The sequence below is a fragment of the Phoenix dactylifera genome, chromosome 14 (genome assembly GCF_009389715.1).
Source record: "Phoenix dactylifera cultivar Barhee BC4 chromosome 14, palm_55x_up_171113_PBpolish2nd_filt_p, whole genome shotgun sequence".
In the NCBI taxonomy this organism is placed as follows: domain Eukaryota; kingdom Viridiplantae; phylum Streptophyta; class Magnoliopsida; order Arecales; family Arecaceae; genus Phoenix; species Phoenix dactylifera.
The window spans coordinates 6,746,915-6,761,155 of record NC_052405.1 but is presented as its reverse complement, the minus strand read 5'-3'; the positions used below and the strand labels follow the sequence as shown (position 1 = coordinate 6,761,155).

Here is a 14,241-nt window from a genome sequence, read left to right as displayed (position 1 = left end):
TTTTACATCATCGGCATTCAACAAGAAGCAACGTACTTGCAAATTTGTCGGGATAACATGAATACAAAATAATGCTACATACCCCGCGTCAAATTGTACTCAAAATATTGTTTGGTGGCTCGTCACAAATTCCAATTGTATACTTGTCCTTTTCCAATAAAGCAAAATCAATATTTATCAAACACAAAATTATGCTCAACTCCTAGATGCGACACCAATATTAAACCAAATCCATCCTTGCTTATCAATGCATCCAATCTATGGAACCAAGTCAGGCGAGCCAGATCTGAGTGAGGAAGGAGATTTGGCCTTGACCCAAAGCAATCGCACCGACGGTCCTTTTCCACGAGACCCAAAAGCCACCCAAGACCGCACCCGCGGTTCCCGCTTTAATTGGCAGCCTTGTATCATGAGAGGGTTCAAAGGCAGTTTTCGCGAAGAGGGTGCATCTAAACCACCGACTCGCGAAAGGCCACGTCGCGACCAATGGTTTTCAACGCTTCGGAGCGCTCCCCCGCCCTCCGCGAAATCCCTCATATGGCGTCGATTCCCGCCGGCCATTTCAAAAACCTTCATCGCGGGCGCCCATGGAAGAAGAGCCGAAAAGGTCGAAGCCATCCCCGGCCATCTCCTCCTCCTGTCCTCCGATGGCATTAGAAATCACCACCGACGGTCGCCTCCCCCTCTCCGACGAGCTCGACGAGAACGGCTTCCCCGTCGGCCCTCTCTCCTCCTCCTCCTTCGACGACGGCGGCGGGGATCGCGGAGGCGATCCCCAAATCGAAGCTTCGATAGCGAGCACCAGCGATTTCGCTTCGGATTTCTATCGATGCGGGACGGATTGGTCGTGCCTGGCGGAGGAGTCGTCGGCGGGGAAGGAGAACAGGGAGCTCGTTCAAAGAGATCTGTTCCAGATGTGGGGGATCAAGAAGCCGGCGGATGGATGGGGATCGGGATCGGGATCTTTGGTTTCGTCTCCGTCTCGCAAGACGCGGCGGAGGATGATCGGAGGTGCTGGGGGCGGGGATCGTGTGGATCAGGAGGTTCCTCAACTAAAAAGGATGAGATTTGATAGGGGATCCGATCGGCTTCCTGTCTGCCCCTTCTATAAGAAAATTCCAGGTGAGGCTTTTTAAAATGTTTACATCGTCTATGATCATTTCTTGGGCTCAATCTTTCGATATAACTTTCCCAGAAATATTAGATTAAATTCAACTATCTATGAATTATATGTGGTCTTGTTTGTTTGTAGACGTCTATCTTTTCTTTTTTCTTTTCTGAGGGCCAATCGTGTGACCGTGTGAGGCGCCAAAAAAAAATCATTAAATATCAGGAGGAAGGAGTTGAGCTTCATTAGATCATATTCCTGCTTAGAAATTTGATTTGTTATACATCTGAAATTGATGGAGCGTTCTGCTTTTCCTGCCAAAATGTTGTATTCATAGAAATAAAGATCGTGTTGCTGATCTAATATGCTAAGATCTCTTTATTTATTAAATACATTGCTTCGAAACCAAGTCTATATATTTCATCAAACACAAAGTCCGCAAGGGCTCAGGTATTGAATTTTTCAGTGGTTCTGTTTACTTGCTGCTGCTTAGGTGGTTGCGTAACTGGTAGAATGAGGTATGGAATAAAGGAAATGCCTCTCTCGGGGGAAAACTTCCTTTTATTTTTATGCTGGCCAGAAAATTTCAGCTGGATAAGGTGATGGAAAGTAACGGAAGCATTGCTTAGGATGGATGCGATCGACTGCAGAATGTCTTCATGCTGCTCATGTGGTAGAATACCAGTGCAATGGTTACAATGGAGGCCTGACAATGATTATAATTTTCTTAAGAAAATTCTTCAGTAGGCTATCCTTGAATTATACCTGATTTCCATGATGGTTAAAGTCGTGCCTTCGAGCTCCTCAGTTATTTCTATCTTCTGCTATTGCATTGCAGCTTCTGAGAACTGCATTTTCCATAATTTTTAGCTTTTTCTTTACCTTAATACCTGCAGGCACACCGTTCACGGTAGATGCTTTTCGGCATGGACCAATTGAAGGGTGCTCGGCATATTTTCTCAGCCACTTCCACCATGATCATTATGGTGGCTTGGGCAAGAAATGGTCTCATGGCCCTATCTACTGCACTCCACTCACAGCCCGCCTAGTCAAAATGTGTCTCTCGGTAAATGCACTGTAAGACATATATTCTGATAAAGAAGTCTCTTAATGATACTACTTTTTTGTTGCAGTTTTTCCATATCTATTTTATCAACCGATACTTGAAATTTGCAGCTATTTGAATTTTAACTGCTATGAACTGTTGATTTGAAACCATGGTTTCAGTTACATCCGCCCATTGGAACTTGATGCTGAACATGTTATTGAGGGAACCAAAGTGACGCTGTTGGAGGCCAATCACTGCCCTGGTGCAGCTCTGATCCATTTTAGGCTGAGCAATGGGCAAATTCATCTGCATACTGGAGACTTTAGGGCATGCAAACAGATGGAGTCCTACCCTCTTCTTCTCAGCCACCACATCAATGTGCTTTACCTTGATACAACATACTGCAACCCCAAGTATAGGTGAATTCCCCGATCCTTTCAGGTCTATATTTTTATCCTTCTTCGTCTCTGTACAAGCTGGCTTCTGAAATCCAGGTTCCCACCAAAAGAAGATGTTGTCGATTTTATCGTGAGGACAGCTCGTAAATGTCTTGAAAAGCAGCCAAAAACTCTTATTGCTGTTGGAGCTTACAGCATAGGGAAAGAGCATGTCTACGCTGCGATTTCTCAAGCTTTGGAGGTAGAAACATCCAGACTCATTTTTTAACTGTATATGTGTATATATATATATATATGTGTGTGTGTATACATACATACATATATACACACACACACACACATACACACATATACATACACGTATATGTGTGTATACACTAAAACGGGCATTTCATACATTACGAGTATGAATATATCCAATAAAATCAGAAAACAACAAGTTTCGGAGTGCTCTAAACGACTCTGCTTTCCTAGCCCATAGGGTATCCCGGAGTGGCAGGCTACATAAGAAGCCATCAATTCTGCGGCCCCATTGGCCTCTCTAAACACATGCTTAGCCTAAAAGACCGCCGGTCATGGGCTCTTTAATTTGATGTACAAACTCAAGCAGTCTTAGATGGAGGACTAGAATTTTTGGAGGACTTTGGCACCGGGGCCATCAAGTATGATCAAACTGATGATGACTCTTATTTGGTTTTTAAAGACAGGACGTCCTACGGTTTTAGATTTATTTATTTTAGATGATTATATGCATATTTCATTGTTTTTAATACATCTGAAGTTCTACGTTATTTCTAGTTCTTAAATTAGTGCTTTTCCTTTTCTAGGTCCCAATATACACAGATTCTTCAAGGAGACGGATTTTGCAGTCATTTGATTGGCCTGAGCTATCTAGAAAGCTTTGTTCATGCGGGCGGACCTCTCCACTGCATGTTCTACCAATTTCTTTCTTACGACATGAGGTCTAGACATTATTTGTCCTCGAGTAATTCTATAAGGCACCACCCTATTCACCATTCAGTTCACCATCGAACATGGTAGGAGGAGATTCATATGATTCATGGGGTTGGTTTTTTTTTTTTTTTTTGGTGGGGGGGGAGGGTGGGTTCAATGATCAGGCGCCACATGAGAGGGTGAACTGGGTGGTAAACAGAGTGGCGTGGCACAACGTTTTTCTTTTTTCTCCTGTTAATATATATAATTTTCATGTTTGCTTATGTAGCATTGGTTGTATTTTAGAATCTGAGTGAATACTTGAAGACTTACAAGCAACAATATGCAGCTGTCCTGGCATTTCGTCCTACAGGTGACTCGTTTACCGTACTGGCTATCTAACAAGCTTCTACTGGCAGTTGTTAATGCGACTTTTTTCTCATTTGGTCTATTTCTCCAGGTTGGACTTATTCTGGAACTACCGGAAATCAGCTAGATTTAATTAAACCCAGTTCTAAAGGCAACATTACCATCTACGGTAAGCTGCTCCCATCTTTCACTTTGACAAGAAGTTTCTTCCTAAGCGTCTCAGTTTTTCCAAATCATCTTCCACAGGCAAGACAAAGTGACTTTCCTGCATGCTCTCTCTCACACACACGCACACACACATACGCGCGCGCGCGCACAAATGGCAAAAGGTATAATAATGTGGAACGGTTGTAATGTCTCTCTCTTTTCTATTGTTTCTCTACATCATAAGTCATTCGGAATATTTTTCTATAAGCATCATTACATGCCTGAGTCCCTTGGGAGAGGATATATGGAATTTGATAAGACATTTACCGTGACATATACACAGAAGCAGGGAAGGCAAATCATATTGGTGCAGATCTTAGTTACTGGAGGTGGATTGGGTGCGGGTATGAGGAAGCGTCTCTTTGAAAAAAAACCGAAAAAAACCTAGGAAGTGGAACGAGTTCTCGAGAAGATTCCGAAGTGAATGCACCACCCTAAATAAAAGAATCCTGCTATTATGTTGCAGACACCCAAATAAAAATGTCCTTTTTCATTTCTTTCACGGAGCTTTGGTATTTTCTTTTTATGGAAAGCTTTGATGATATTAAATAGCACAGGCTGAGCCTAGCGGCAAATATCTCTTCTGAGGTTGCTTCATATGTAAATTCAAGGAGATGGGAAGAGAAGCTACCCAAAAAATATGCATCTATATATTTCTAATTATACAAGCATCAATAAATCCATTTAAAACTGTTTAAAAGCTAAACTTTAAGTGATGTTTCTAATACTGGAAAGTATTCAGGATTATGGGCTGTATTGGATGGTCTTCATATAATTTCCTGCGTGCTCCGACGTTGATAAAATGATTTTAGTTTATGCAAATTTGCCTCTAATATATCTGTAAAATTGGAGTCAGATTTTGTATTTGTTATTCAAACTAGGTTGGCACTATCATGATTTGAATTAGTTACTAAGCTTTCTCAAAAACTCCTAGTTAGTGCTGCTTGCCATGAGATGCACGTTGCTTGCTTTTTCTGAATTTGAGAACATAGTCTGAGATATCAGCTACTTTGTTCTGCAGGGGTTCCTTATAGTGAGCACTCGAGTTTCCCAGAGCTCAGAGATTTTGTAAAGGTAAAATAAGCAAATCTTTTGCCCTAATTCTATCCATATGTTTTTAATCCCACATTTTTGTTCATGCCCTTTCCGCTAGTTCCTGAAGCCTGACAAGATCATTCCCACTGTCAATGCTGGCAATCCTACTAGTCGTGAGAAGATGCAGGCCTATTTCCGTGAATGGCTGAAATCCTAAAGATGCACTTAGGCTCGAAATTATGCTCTGCTATCATAACATCTTGCTGCGAACTGGCCATATTGTCAGCTGCCAATCTCCTTTGCCAGTCATGTCTCAGTGGAACTGAAAGAGCTGCCTAATTGGTTCTGGTTGGCACAGAAAAGCTTCTTGCCAGGTGGATGTACTGCAATAGCTGAACATTGATTTAAGTGATTGCTACTAATTTTCAGTTTAATAGTTCCTGCTTCCTCCTGGTATAATTAGCTTTCTTCAATGTGTTCTACTGATTTATTTGAGATGTATTGAATTTTGTATTACTGTTATTATTAATCCTTCCTTGAATTTTTATTGCTTCATGACATAATTTTGTTACATCAATGGTTATCCTCAAAGAAGATTTTACTTGACCTGTGAAACAGAAATAGAAAAGCTTGCTTTGTACAAGCACATACACAGTTATTGTATCATATCATCATATTTTAAGAAATCTTTTATCATGCGAAGATCTTCAAAAATTCTTGTTCTCGTGGTTATCATTGAATTATCTCGGAGGGCATGGTCGGCTAGCAGTCTAGTCTGCTTACAAGGCTGCCGGGCCCATCCTTCAGCTCATCCGTGAGGGCAAGATGGCTGGCTGCACCATAGGCTCTTTGTCGACCAGCTCGGCATCGGGAAGATCGACTTGGGCTTGGGAACGAAGACTTCATCACAGGCGAGGGAGTCGAGGAGAGCAGAGTGGTGGACGAGGCCAACAAGGTCATCGAAGAGGGAGGAGTTGGAGAAGGCATGACCACAAGAATTGCTGATGATCTTGCAAGTAGTTAGGTGGATGATAGGGCGGAAGCCGCTTGCATCACTTCATGGATCCACTCTAGGAGGGCGAGGGGATTTCTATATCACCTCCATGACAAACATTTCTAAGTCATGTATTTTCTCATAGGATGGACGGCGAAGACGATATTCAGTCCCAGGTTACAAGAACAAGACCTCATCAACTTAGTAAGTTGGCACCTTCCAAGCTGCATGAAAAGTCATATGTTGAAGAATTTGTCAATGGCGGGGGGAGTAATTAATTGTTTTATATTGGTAACTATCTAATATATTAACCAAGATATTCTTCTACCTAAAAGGAAGTGCCCATTAGTTAGTGTGGGACCCAAGAGGCCAATGCAGCTTCTCTTGCTGTTTAAATAAGTTATCAGGTCCACTAAACCCACCAGGAGCTCCACTCGAAGCAAGGATGCACGAATCCGAAACCATTAGGAACTTGGTGGGGTCCTTCCACCTGTTCCTCTTTACGATACTGGAAAAAAACATGCTCGGAGGTCAACCACAAATCCTGTAATGGTAATTCACAGGCTTCTGGGTATTCCCTCTACCCTAATTCCTCAACATCTTGTAAACCTGTCATCAACTTGTTCGGCTTCTTCATTTCATAGTGGGGGAATTCGTGCCCATTTACTAGCTGACCACTTATTTGTAGTGCTCTTTTCTCGATCATAGATAAGATCCATCGGTTAAGAACAGATGCTCTAGAGTGACCTTTGGGTTGAGATTTGAGTCGAGCTCCGCACCTTGATTTCCGATGCGCCACAAACATCCAAAGAGTAGATTCCATCCTAAAAGATGATCATAGAGAGCAATCATCTATTGGTTTTGATCGTATCTCTCGTACGAAAGAATAATTGATTTTTCTTTACGATGTCAATCATCAGAACGTATCTAACAATTATCGATAATTAATGTCGTAAAAGAAGATAAATCATTCTCTCGTCCGAAAGATACAACCTAAACCCTCGCCTATCAACATCGATCTTTTGGCATATATGATCAAGACCCCATTCCATTAGTTGGTGTTTGATGTTTGTCAAGTAGTCTGAGAGACGAGCTTATGAACGACTGGCATGGTAGCCTTTGCATTTTTTTTTTTTTTTGAGGGAAATGGCTTTCTAGCTTTATAGGTGAGGACCTTTGTCACGCTAGCATGCGATGAACATCTCTTTTATCACCTATATAAATTCATGGAGGTGCATAGTTTGGCATGGTAACCTAAAATATATTAGTGTTTAATTCATGGAGGTGCATAGTTTGGCATGGTAACCTAAAATATATTAGTGTTTAATTCTTGAAACTTAGGAGCTAGCTTCTTGCATTAATTGGAGGCTTGCTTGGAGCAAATATGATGTGGAAGCAGAGTTTGAGGTGTTTGCTTTTCTTCTCCCTCAAAGGCCCCCAGTGGGAAGATTTTGATGGAGATGAAGAGGATGCACCTCTAGTGTACCACTAAACAACTCTTAATTAGAAGGTTATCTGCACTAGGTGCTGCCGTTGAACTATGGTAGGTTGTGGTTTCCCAAAAAAAAAAACTATGGTAGGTTGCCTTTGAAACTTGCACAACATCTTGCATTCAAATTATGCTAACCTCATAAAGTGAAAGGAAGGGAAGGGGGTTGAGGATCACATATGCATGAGGATGGAGAAATTGTATGAGCCACTCTTCCACCCAAACTATTTCATTAATTAAGAAAATGGAAAAGCTCTCAAACTAAAACAGCTAGCGAAAAGGTTTGCAAGCCCTTTTATTTGATTATTATTATTATTATTATTATTATTATAATTATAATATTGGTCTGAAATTTCCAATTCACCAGTTGAAACTAATAACATTAAGTACATATTTTGGGCAAATGACAACCATATAATGAACAAAAATAATTAGGTTATAACCTCACGAATGTGCACCTTCAAAGCAGCAAAATATAAAGCTGCTTCCAAAAGCGTTGGCTGTATATAGGGTTTCCAACCAAGTGAAGAAGATTAGTTTGTGGTGCCTGCGTGAATCGCGGGGTAATATTTCTGAAGGTCCTGCGCCAACCTGACTTCCGTGATCTCAAAAATGGAGGCTTCCATGCACGGCACTGTCCTCAGCTGCTACATTCTTTCTCATGGTGGATTGGGTATTCTCATTGTTGATGCTGGATGATGAGACTCCGATATTTTATGCCCCCAGAAAAATTCCTTGCATCGTTGAGTACAATATTTAGACCTAAAACAAAAGCATGTAGAATGGTGTTTTAAAGATGGCACCCAGATCTCTGTTTTAGTAGTTCCAACGGCTGATAAGCTCGGCAACTGCCATGGCATAGATCATCCATGACGGTAATGGGCTCAGCTTGTAGCTGCATCGTATCCTGATGCTTAAGAAGGCACATATATAGACATGCATGACTGATAGCATGACCACATGTCTGCATGCATGTCAGGTACGTACCATAACATCCTAGCCATACGAAACTGGTGAGCCTCGTATTAAACAAGGTTCCCAGTTTCGACTATAAGGTAACTAGGAAGTCAGTGCAAGGTGCATCCCGAAGCATCTGATAGCTCATCATAATTCATATTACTCAAAAAGAGATAGCTCGTATTTCATAATCATGCATGCAATGCAAGAGATAGCTGGTGAGGGTCCCTCTCCAGCCATTTACAAAAAAAATATAATAATAATAAAATAATAGAAAGATGCAATACAAGGGATTGGTCCTTTAACACTCGGAACTTTGATGTTTACTCATGCACGCTTTCATCCAGGACCTTGCAAATTAATCCTTAAGGTAGTATTATATGCACTAATATTTGTTTCTGCATGCATTTATATCCATTCCGTAGGCACACAAAATTTTGCACAATTATGTCAGAAGCACATACACTTACACAGTGTTCATTTCCTCTCTGGTTTGTAATATGGAGAGGATGGGTGCTCTAATCATGGCTGTCCATGATTGGCACGACGGCCATAATTGGATAGAGCCCATGCTATGGTTCATGAAGCAATCAATTAATGGATTGGCTTTCAATTTTCTCTATAATTATTTGTTATCATCTAAACAATCCAATTCAAATTAAGTGCCGATCAGCTGCCATCAGCTCTAAATTTGAAGTTCATGTATTAGCGTACTGGATTGTGTAGAAAGATGATAACTTAATGATGTCTTGGGCTTCCATCAGAATGTTGTCATGCAGTCATTGGCTATCTTCATGGAGGTCTTTCGCAAGAGGTGCAATGGTTAGGCAGAGGGTCCATCTTGACATGCGTTTAAAGTATCGATTCTCAGAAGAATATTGGTAGACATTCTCATGGCCCTTCAGCTGTGTTAATGGTCAAAATTTATGCTTGCACTTTATTCTTGATAGTTTTTATCCAAAGGTGAGGCAGAATTAATTTACATAATAAAATAGATCATCAAATATATTCCACTAGACCCGTGAGGCACGTTAAGCATTTGATGCATGATAAGATAGAAACATAAGAAGATATTTCAAGATTCTGTCAACTCTATAATGTTAAGCATAGTAATTATACTTCTATATAACTCCATGGTAATGGATAGCTCTGCATAGCAGTTAACGGATAGGCAAGTGCAATCCTTACACCCCCTACCAAAGTGGCTCAAATTCTGAGACAGGAGTTGATCAGAAAAGATCATTGTCCGAAGGTCTTGTGGTGTTATCGCTGAGGGGTTTGTACTTTGTATCCCTCAAAGGCCTCCAGTTGGAGGACTAAGGGGGATACAGAGCATACCCCTCAAAATGCCTTTCAGATTTCTCTGATCACAATGATGCTCGAAAAACAACGGTAATTTATTTTTCAAGAACTTCTTATTTTGTTCTTATGAAATGTGTATCCATTTCATCTCTAGCAAAATCTATACCTAATGCCACTTGGACTAAGCATGCTTAACTGCGAAAAGGCAGAGATAAATTTCTGTCTCCTCATGGTTGAATTAGCATATGAATGTCACTTAAAAGTAGATAATACCATTAGCATGCGTTTTATCAAAAGCCCACTCTCTTTGATTTTTTTTTTTGGATGGTAAGGGAGGCAATAGCCACCCTGAATTTGTTAAGTGGAAGAATATTTACAAGAAGAAAGCAGAAGAATGTACATAGCAGCAACTATGTTGCTGCTTTACAGAGGAGGTAAAGACAATGCAAAACCAGAGAACAGAAATTAATCCTTGATAACCAAAGCAAAGCAGCACAACAAAAATTAATGCTTCACTTTCTTTGATTTTTGTTTACAACGCAATGCTAAGATGTGATGCTTAAATCTAAGAGGCTTTTTCCTTTATTGTTTGGTTTTTGTTTTTGTTTTTGTTTTTTTTTGTTGTTGTTTCTTGGGTTGGTGAGTGTAGGGGTGGAGGATGTTTCGGGCCAGAAAGAAAGAAGAGAGTTTGAATTTAAAGGCTGAGATAATGGAGGATGATTGGGCATCTGCTCGCTATATGTTGTTGTTATTATTATTATTATTATTATTATTATTATTATTATTATTATATAATTGTTTTTGATGAAGAGGGAGGCAAAGCTGCCTCCTCTTCTTCTTCTTCTTCTTCTTCTTCTTTTGGGTGCAACACGGGGGCTTCTGAGAGGGTCACCCATCCATCCTAGTACCACTTTTGTCCATGCACGCTTGACTGCAGAGTTATGATGGGATCCGGTGTATTAGTGCTGATATAATCAATATATGTTTTCTTCTCTAGAAAACAGTTAGAGAGGTGGTAAATAAAAAAATAAGGATATCCAGTTAGCTAAGCATTTTAGACGTACCCCTTTCAATGTTTCTTCCATCACTCAATTTAAATCATAAACACCTTCCTCCTCTATTTCGATGTACCTATTCTAGTCTCCTATCCGATCTTTTACATAAAAAAAAAAAAACAGTCACTTGAGCCATTTATTTATAAAAGTAATGTGGGGACAAATTTGACAAACTATTTTAGTTAATTTACTCATTTTTATGCATATATGTCGATGATTTTGATCAGTTCTCTCTCTCTCTCTCTCTCTCTCTCTCTCTCTCTCTCTCTCTTTCTTTTGCGAAAAGGGAAGGAAACACCACCCAACTTGATTGGGAAAATTTATTGTCATCATATTGTAACCATCAGCCCTCATCCTCACCCGACAAAAAAAAATTTAATACAAAAACAAAAACAAAGCAATAAAGGAAAAAGCCTCTTCAATCTAAGTTTCACAATTCTTATGCATATAGTCGGTCAACTTTTCATGTTGCACCTCAAAGATTATAAGTAGGTTCACACAAACAGACTTCCAATTTAAATTCAAGATCCATTTCTATGCCAATGCTCAAACAGACCTCATGAAACCAAAAGACAACTTGATAGTTTCTGCTAAAATACTAGCACTAATACACCGAATCCCATTAAAACTCTACAGTTAAGCATGCTTGGACGAGTGTACCAAAACGGGCAACCCCCTTGTTGCAACCCTTTTATTTTAGTGGCTTTGCCTCCCTCTTCATCATCAAAAAAAAAAAAAAAGTTTACTGCTAAAATACTACTTACCAACAACGAACCTCTACTACAAAACTGCTTCAGTGATGAGCCAACAAAAACTAGCAGATTGAAATAAAACCGGTCATGTCCACCTAGAAATCCCATATTGGTTTCTCCAGCGCAGCTGAACCATCAGACATCTGATGATAAGGATACATTCCATGTCCACTTGGCTGCTGCCCATCCGAATAATTTAGCGCAACTGCACTCTCATCATAGCTAGGATTGCCAAAGCCTGCATCTCCAAGGGGTCCCAAGCCAAGGAAATCCTGAGTCATTCTCACTTCTCTATCCCCCGCAATCTCTTCGCAAGTGCTTTGCTGCATCTGTCCTCCCAAAACAGCCATGGAAGTCTGGTTTTCTGCTCTCATTGGAAGAGAGAGGCCAACCAGTCCACTCTGAGAGAATGCTGGAGGTCTGTAATCACTGGTAGTCCATTTTGAGTTCGCCTGAAGGGCGCTTTGGTTTTCGACATACGAACCACCGGATGTTGCGGACATCAATCCCAGATTACGAGCTGCGGAGCCTTCCTCTATGGAGGAGCCCAGGCACTGAGAAGAAACATCACCATGACCGCTAAGAGGCTGCTTGAGAGACCCCGATGCTCTGGGTGCAGCTGAGTAGCCCGTGAAACCTCTGAGAAGTATAGGAGAAATTGAATCATCGCTGACCTTCGCTCCCATCTCCGCCGCTTTCTGGAGCAAAGCGGTTGCGGACATGAAAGGAGAGCCCATCGACATGTGGTGACTGCTCGATCCACTTCCACTAAGCTGGAGACAAGCAGTGCGTGTCGTGCTTTGATTGAAAAGCATATCGGAGCTGCCTGGAATTGAAGGATTTAGTGATAAGGATCTTAGAGGGTTGTTTGAATTCCGATCAGAGTTGGATGGGTTTGTAATTGTATCTGTGGTGGAGGGATGCAAACTAGGCACTGCTTGTGCCTGGCTATGCAAGCTTCCAACCATGGCGGCGAGACCGTGATTTATTCTGTAGTTCTCTTCAGTCAGTGCATCGCAGAATGCTCGGTGAGTCACGAAGCTATCCTTCCTGAAGCAACAAGAACAGAATTTAGCCTATAGAAATTATCTGCTCTTCTTATGCACTACTTTGTTTGCTTGCAATCTAACTTTCAAGCACTCTACTCCAAAATGAAAGAGGATTGACGCATACCTTGAAAAAATCGTTCCACAATCGCAGCGGTATTCTTTAGTGCCGCATACCTTTGCATGAGCCTTCCAGTCCGATTGAACTGCGTATCTCTTGGAGCACTTGTCGCACTTCCATTTCTTCTCCCCATGCTTTCTCGAGTAATGCTTCTTGATGCCTGTCAAGTCACCTAGAGCCCGGCTTGGGTCATGGTGAGTGCAGCTCTCCTCAGGGCAGATATATACCCTCTTCTTAGCTTCTGCACCGCTCCTTTGTTTCAGCTTCCATGGAAGGTTATGACCCCTCCTGTGTAGCTGAAGGTTCTGATCCCTCTGAAAGCCTTTATGACACACTTCACATATGTACCGGTTTGTTGCTAAAAGGGTCCTGGGAGAAAGAGCTATCACCTCCGCGTCCGGGTCTACAAGTTGGATATGCTAAAGTTAGTCTTCTGAAACCACAGGAGCGAAACCTAGTAACCTATTGTAAGTTTAATTTTTCTCCAATTCAGAAAAGGTCATTCATCATGGTTCAGAAAAAGCTCATGTTGAATGGTTGATATGCCACTGAAAATTTTGAGTTCCCTTCAAAAAAATTAGAGTTAGCTATCCAATTTTTTGTATTTCTCAGCTCGGATGATACCGGAGCATGCATGAATTCTAAATTCAAAGTCGTAGCAGATAGCTTAATCAAACCATATATTCCATCTTAAAAAGCTGTTTAATAAATCATAACGCATACTCTAGCACACCGGTATGCTAATAAAATTATCAAAAAACTTACACATAGCCTTTTATTTTCTGCATATTTTTTTAAACAACGGACATGCAGCAAAATCTCAGGTGCTGTTCAAAGCAACAGGTGCATATTTAATTACAGTCCGATATTAGAGTTCTCAATACAGGAGCTAATTGGAAAAAAAAAGTTCTTAAATTTCTAAACTCGAACATTCTGTATTGAAACATCTTGTGACAAGATATATAAGCTATATATGTAGTCATCAAAAATTGATGGGAAACAGGATGCAGTGTGCCTCCTTGCCTGGATTGCCTGGAAGGCTTCGTCTCTTCTTTGTCACGGGTGCACTTGTGTCTCCTTTGCTTGAGACAGGCATGCAACCTCCCATTTGTAATTGCTGATGAGGAGTGCTCTGGGACGACTCTTCTTCAGATGCGTTGGACATTGTCCGGAATTGATTAATTCCGGTCATGTTGGAAGGAGAACTGATGTTATATAGAACGAAGGGAAGGTAAGAAGGTGAAAGAAAGAAAGAGTACAAGGGGAATGAGAAAATTCCATTTCAATATCAAAACCTGCAGTCCAGTAGATATTAAATTGGGTTAAGGAATTGTTTCCTCATCATTTGGACTGCACCATTGCCATATAAAAAGGTTCTTTGATGTTCCATCGATGCTAGCAGTTTGCTATTTGTCTCTTTGCTTGCC

General features: G+C 40.9%; 2 protein-coding genes across 3 annotated transcripts; one reads left to right on the top strand and one right to left on the bottom strand.

Moving 5' to 3' along the window:
- Positions 1-431: 431 nt before the first annotated feature.
- Positions 432-5,661, top strand: LOC103713274 (DNA cross-link repair protein SNM1). 2 transcript variants are annotated; one of them, XM_008800142.3, is made up of 9 exons: positions 435-1,122; positions 2,005-2,185; positions 2,336-2,575; positions 2,651-2,795; positions 3,382-3,516; positions 3,794-3,860; positions 3,948-4,025; positions 5,085-5,137; positions 5,217-5,661. In XM_008800142.3, the coding sequence occupies exons 1-9, from the start codon at positions 588-590 to the stop codon at positions 5,313-5,315; spliced, it is 1,533 nt and encodes a 510-aa protein (XP_008798364.2). In that variant the 5' UTR covers positions 435-587; the 3' UTR covers positions 5,316-5,661. The 2 variants fall into 2 exon arrangements, with proteins under 2 accessions (XP_038989394.1, XP_008798364.2); XM_039133466.1 differs by lacking the exon at positions 3,382-3,516 and having other exon boundaries at positions 432-1,122.
- A 5,953-nt stretch (positions 5,662-11,614) lies between these two features.
- On the bottom strand, positions 11,615-13,979 carry LOC103712407 (zinc finger protein GAI-ASSOCIATED FACTOR 1-like). Its single transcript, XM_039133941.1, has 3 exons — positions 13,830-13,979; positions 12,821-13,233; positions 11,615-12,697 (listed from the first exon to the last, which is right to left on the bottom strand). Exons 1-3 carry the CDS (start codon positions 13,977-13,979, stop codon positions 11,743-11,745), a joined length of 1,518 nt encoding a protein of 505 aa, XP_038989869.1. The 3' UTR covers positions 11,615-11,742.
- Between the last annotated feature and the right edge of the window lie 262 nt (positions 13,980-14,241).